Source organism: Empidonax traillii, unplaced genomic scaffold, assembly GCF_003031625.1.
Source record: "Empidonax traillii isolate 1590-97213 ecotype Southwest subspecies unplaced genomic scaffold, ASM303162v1 scaffold1404:size115710, whole genome shotgun sequence".
In the NCBI taxonomy this organism is placed as follows: domain Eukaryota; kingdom Metazoa; phylum Chordata; class Aves; order Passeriformes; family Tyrannidae; genus Empidonax; species Empidonax traillii.
This window is the reverse complement of record NW_020956597.1, coordinates 105,172-111,269: the sequence shown is the minus strand read 5'-3', so window position 1 is coordinate 111,269 and position 6,098 is coordinate 105,172. Positions and strand designations below refer to the sequence as shown.

The following is a 6,098-nucleotide window of genomic DNA, read 5'->3' as shown; positions in this document are numbered from 1 at the left end:
TCAGAACATTAAACTTATTTTAGAAGTGATTCAACAAGAAATACCTTAAAGAGATTTGTCAAGGGTAAAGCAAAGGCATCAAGAACAAGTTTGATCTCTGTCCATAATTCATTTGACTTAAATTCATGGCGGTACCTGACAAGTGAAACACATGAAAAACAGAATTCATATTTCACATTTATTACCAAATTAACTTACCCAGAATTATTTGTTCTTTGTGCTGAACTTTGAAACAAGTAAACAAGAACTAAACAACACAGTTCAAAACCAGGCAAGGTGCACAATTTGATAGCCACTTAAAGGCATATGCTGAAGTCACAACTGTAGAGTTTATACATCTCCAACGTTAAGTCTGAGAGCTGAACAGAAAGTTTACAATCCATCCACAATCCCCCTTATTCCCAGCACCTTTTGAATAAGGAGTGAGCGGTGCGAAGAACACCGTTGATGACGTGGAAGTCCCCGCTCTGGAAGCGATTCACCATCTCTGTCAGCAGGTCTGGCCACTTCTGAGGAAAGTCTTCCCGACCAATAATACTAATGGCATCACTTAACTGGAAAGGGAATGCAGCTGTTACGTGGCAGAACAGCATAGGAACCACAGCAGTGCCACCTGCTGCAAACATCCCAGAAAATGCTGCTTGTTTTTGTCAGATTCAAAAACCATTGGGTTAAATATCTACTACTTTCCACCACAAATACAAAAATCTCCCTTTAAGTTCAGTGTCTACACACAGTCTCACTTTCTAGAATTACTGTTCAACTGCCTAATGCTAGAACTTACTATAAGATTACACAGTAATTATCTTTAAAAAATACTAAGATAGGTAAAAGCAGCTATAACACAATACTCCAAGTTATTTAGATCAGCATGAGCTCACTGGTAAGAGAACTGAGGTCTGCAAATAACCAAAGCCTCTAGACATGCTTAGAATATTCCCAAAGTCTCATGGATATAACCTGGAATTGGCACGTTACCTGCTTTTGAATTTGTTCTGGGCTGCTGAGCATCAAGGGCACTATGTTGGCTTTAATGGCTATCCTGTCTGATTCACATATTTTGTTTGGTTCATCCTCAACCTAAAATGAAAACAATAATTGGGTCATGAGCATATTCAGTATACTCCAGGCAATGAGTGATGATCAGCATTTCAGAAACCAACTGCTCATACTGATTTATGTAACTATTATGTTGCTGAAGAACCGAAGAACCAGACCTGTTAGAGACACAGCCTGCAGTGAATGTGGAACAGCAGCACCTGAGAAAAGCTGAAAGAAATTATGTATTTCTGTAAAACTTTGCAATAGTTTTTTCCAACTGTCCTAGGCAAGCTCCAAGCAGGGAGGCAGGACTCACTGCTAGGCATTTAGGGAGGTGCTGGAGTGACCACCAACAGCAATTCCTCCTAAGGAATTACTGAGGAGATTTCTCAAAGAAATGAAACGTTTTTAAAAGAAACGAAAGGCAGCAGACAGTACACACTGTGTACATACTTCAGAAATCAATTAAACCCAGCAAGCTCTTCTCTGGCTCCAGCAGGGCCCTGAACATCTGCCTCTCCAGGACTGAACAAACTTGAACAGGCAAAACCCTTTTACTGAGCTTTGGATCACCAAGGCTGCGGAATTAAACCCCGGGATCGAGGCAAGCCAGGCCTGCGGCTGCATTTTCTGTTCAGACAGCTGCTCCTGAAACAAAAGCTGCAACTTTGGACAGAACAATGTGCTTGAAGCCACAGAGCAATCGGAACAGCCCTCGGGATGCACTCCCTGCACAGCATCTCCACCTACTTCAGAACAAAATCCCATCCTGAATTACATCAGCAGTCCATAAAAAGAAGCCACTTACAAATTCTTCCCTAACAGAACGTTACTTCTACTTAAAATACACCACAGAAGATGCAGTTTGGGAGAAATGACTAAGAACACAGCATCACAGAGAGAAAGTTCTAGAAATGTCATGGCAGACTGAATTGTGCTCACGTTATTGAGCACAACCAGACCCAGGACTGCTGCAGCTCCTCACTGCTGGTGTGAGGGAGAGGGCAGAAACCACATGCCCATTTGAAAATAGCTACCAGCTAAGATGTAATGATAAAACATTTCAGTTTCTCTGTAGTAAAGAAACACCTGCTATTTTTCAGATACATAAAAACAAGACTTTCAGTGAAGTACAAGCAGCATCAATTAAAACCTCTCATCACTCGTGAAGTTCAGCTCTCAGTGCAAGACTTTGTACCACTAAATAAGTTTCATGAATGCTGAAAGCTCAGAATCAAAAACATTTCTGTCCTCCTCAAAACAAATGATAAGATGGGATTAAACAGCAATACTTCTATTTGATCACAACAAATACTTCCAGGTGTTAAATTGGCAGGGCACCAAAACAACATCCCCCCCAGACAATTCTGTGCCCCAGCAGAGAAGAGAAGCTGAGACCATCCCCTTGAGCTGCAGGGCAGGCTGGGGACATTTGTAACACCCTGACAACAGATACAGGCACAGTGGGCCAGCTCGTGTGAAGACACACTTCATAATCATCCCAGTTTAAATAATGTTAGTTAAATGAGCTTTAAATACTGTGTTTCTGTAAAATATTCATATAATATTAGAGAAAAATATTTGTTCATCATTTCATCACCCAGCTCCAGTTTTGTTTTAATAGAATTGACTCCAACAGCCCAGGTTTTAGTCCATTCTTACTAAGTTACACCTTGACCTCGTTCTCTGAACTCTGCCTTTCCCAGAGCACAGACACACACACTGCTCAGGGTTTCTGTAGAGGATCTTACTGCACCCTCAAGGGATGATCAGGTCTTAGCACAACTACTCACTAGGATACCTACAATTCTCCAGTTCCTTTTAATGTAATTCTTGAACGTTACAGATGCACAAACTTTGATGACATTTTCCTGTGATTTCTCCAGCAGCGTTAAGAGTAACAACGGATAGTTCTGGCTTCCTTCCACGGACTCGAGGAACTTCTCAGCTGCAAGGGAATACAAAGGGGGTCAGCAAAAGCTGCTTTCTCTAAAGGGAGTCCTGCCATTCCTCAAATGTCTGTTTAAAATGATCAACACACAAACACTTCCCCAGAGCTTCACAGGAACCAGCCTGACAAGAGGTACCGCAGCTTCTCTGCTGCTGAGCCCTTCCACACTCCTGCCACCACCAGCAGCTCTCAGTTCCCTGCAGGATGGAGAAACACTGCCTCCTCACCACTTGGAAAAGCCATAAGCCAAGAGAAGTCAATCTTGGCTTATTGTGAACAGCAGCACTGTTTTAAATAACAATGGTACCCCCCCCCCCAAAAATATCAAAAATACAGAAAAATAAAAATCACAAAAAGCAAATAAAATTATATCTATCCTTCATCTTTTTCTTTGGGGGGGAGTGGTTGTTTTAAAAGGATACCAAGAATTTCTGCAAAGAGCTTATTGCATAAACATCCACAAGTTGGCTACACACAGACAGAAGAGCCAAAACCAAATTGAACTTTTTTGGTCACTCGTGAGAATCACTTACCAGGACGCCTTATAGCAGGATCTGGATCTAGTGTTTTCTTTAGATACTCAGTTAAAGTTTGTAAATTGGCATCACTCAGCTCCATTTTTGGCAGAACCTAAAACCCACAAGCAGCTTTGTTACAAGCAGAGATCAGAAAACCTGTCCTAAAGCTACACATGTAAAAGCAGATCCCATAGAAGCCACACGTCAGCTCTTCCTGATGACACCTCACCAGCAGAGTCCCAGCCAGTGAAAGAGCCACCATGCACAGGAATGATCCCACTTCTCCAGCTACAGGTGAGTGCCTGGGTTAGGGACCCCAAACTCCAGAAGAGGCTCACACAGCCAGCAAACATGAGCCAGGTCCAGCCAAAAGTTCATCTCCTGCCCATTCAGGATATCAGGAGTTTGGGTTGTTTTTTCAGAGCCGCTCTCAGCTCAGGAATCCGCTCCTGGTTGAAAAAGGTGAATACTCCTGCCCTACATAACTGTAAATAAAACAATTCAAACACTCAAAGAGTTGAGTCTGTTTAAAAACCCAATACTCATTATCAAAGAAAAATGTCAAAAGAAAATACTTTTCTACAAAGAGACAAAAGACTGTGCAAAGCCAGAGCGTCTGTGCCCCCTGTAAAATTAGCTCAGACCAGGGTGGAAGCTAATTCAAATGCAATACTTATTACAGAGTAACTCTGTGCAGTAAGTCCATAGTGCTCCTCTCCAGTAATCCTCCCACGCACATTCCCATGTGTACCACAGCGATATATTTACTTCACAGCTTTAATTGGAATAATTAATATTACAGTAACACTCCAACAGCAAGTTGTGCTTTAATGGGCACGCTGTTGCTCAGGACACCACCATCAACCCTGCCTGACCTTCCTGCCACCAACAGCACAGTTAGTTCACTGTCTACAAATGTAACGAGGAAACAAAGATTTCCAGTTTTGCCCTGGAGTTTCTGATTAGTAAGATTGACTGAAATCCACCTGTCCTATTTTGGAGTTGGTTTATGCTGATGATCGATGCAATAAATACTGTTTTATTCAACCACACTTGCAGAGGCAGTGAGCTTTACTGACACAGTTTTTACATCAGCTATGGCACTTATGGAATTTAAAAAGACAGCAACAGTATCCTATTGATTTAAATTAATATTAATGAGGGATTCAGATTCCAATACATATTGTACGAAGTTAATTCTCCCCTTGAGCGTCCTGCCTCCCATTTCCCTTTCTTCTGGGGGTTTACTTGTGCATAGTGTTGTACATGAATTCACATCCACCAGCATATTTTGACCTGCTACCTACGTACACTTTTTTCTATCTCTTCCCTAGCTCTTCATGTTTGTTTTCCCCTACAAAACACGCTGGTGGCACTTTAGCTGGAGTGGTACAATGCTCTGTGTTACGTTATGACACGTGCCTGCAGAAAAGGCCTCGAGAACCCCTAAAATGTGCTTAACGCATCACCCACTTCGGTCAAATGAACGCCGAGCCCTGGCGGAGAACAACCGCCCAGCCGGGCCGAGAGCGGCCCTGCCCGGGGATCGCACCGGGAAGGGCTCCCGTGCCGAGGCTGTGCCGGGAACGTCCCGGCCCCGCTCCGAGGGTCCCGCGGGCACTTCCCGCTGCCCGCCCGGCAGAAGCGGGAGCGGCCGCGCCGCCTTCCCGCGGGACGAGGCGGTGCCGGGGCGGGCGGGACCGGCCCCGCCAGGCCGCTCAGCCGCGGGTGGGTCGGGGCCGCTCCGTCAGACCTGCCGCCGCCCGGCAGGCAGGCCCCGCAGGCAGGCCCCGCAGGCCGGCCCCACAGGCTGGCCCCGGGCAGGGAGGACCCGCAGGCCGGTCCCACGGGCCGGCTCCGGGCCGTGCGGGGGCGGCGGGACCGGGCGGCCCCCGAGCCCTCACACTACCCCGCTCCCCTCCCCCTCCCGCCACCCCGGACTGGCAGCGGCCGCAGCCAATGAGGGGCGCGGGCCGTGCAGGCCCAGCGGCCGCAGCCAATGGCGAGCGGCGGGGGGCGGGCCGAAGGGCCCAGCAGGGTGTGCTGCGCCTGTGGCCGACCCGCGGGCCCAGCGCCCAGCGCGGCGCGGGGCGCAGTTGGCGCGGGGGCGGCCGCGGGGCCGCGGGCGCGCGGGGCCACTCCAGCCCCAGCCCCAGCCGCGGGCGGCCCGGCCCGGCCCGGCCCGGCCTCACCTGGCGGGTCCCCCCGGCGGCGGCGGCGGCTCCGAGCGCTCCGGCTGCGCTTCACATTCAAACCGCGGGGCGGGGGCGCGGCGGCGGCTCCGTGACCGCATCGCGCGGGGCGGGGACTCCGCGCGGCCACCCGGCCAATCAGCGGCCGCACTGGCCCCGGGCGCGCCGCCCTCAGCCAATCCGAGCCGCGCACCCGCCGCCCGCCAATGGCTGCGCCCTTCCCACAGCGCCCCGCGGCAACGCGCGGAGCCGACACGGCCCGGGCCGCGCTGGGAGGGGGAGCGGGACGGGGAAATGGGGTAGGGATGTGGGGTGTAGGACACGGGGAATAGGGACATGGGACAGGGAGAGAGCGGGACACAGGGTGCGGGATACAGGGGACAGGGACACAGGATA

The 6,098-nt window shown here is 49.0% G+C and overlaps 1 protein-coding gene across 4 annotated transcripts in view; it reads right to left on the bottom strand.

Annotated features, from left to right (window-relative positions):
- Window positions 1-5,805, bottom strand: part of LOC114069965 (exportin-2-like) — a 9,641-nt gene extending 3,836 nt beyond the window's left edge. Inside the window, exons 1-6 of one of the 4 annotated variants that reach the window (XM_027907128.1) lie at window positions 5,703-5,805; window positions 3,526-3,622; window positions 2,847-2,989; window positions 979-1,080; window positions 409-554; window positions 45-135 (exon numbers count right to left, since the gene is read on the bottom strand). In XM_027907128.1, coding sequence (XP_027762929.1) covers window positions 45-135; window positions 409-554; window positions 979-1,080; window positions 2,847-2,989; window positions 3,526-3,610 — 567 coding nt within the window. In that variant the 5' untranslated portion in view covers window positions 3,611-3,622; window positions 5,703-5,805. Of the gene's footprint in view, window positions 1-44; window positions 136-408; window positions 555-978; window positions 1,081-2,846; window positions 2,990-3,525; window positions 3,623-4,278; window positions 4,456-4,932; window positions 5,085-5,702 lie in introns of those variants that run through there. The other 3 variants (XM_027907131.1, XM_027907132.1, XM_027907130.1) reach the window with 3 other exon arrangements.
- Window positions 5,806-6,098: the final 293 nt, after the last annotated feature.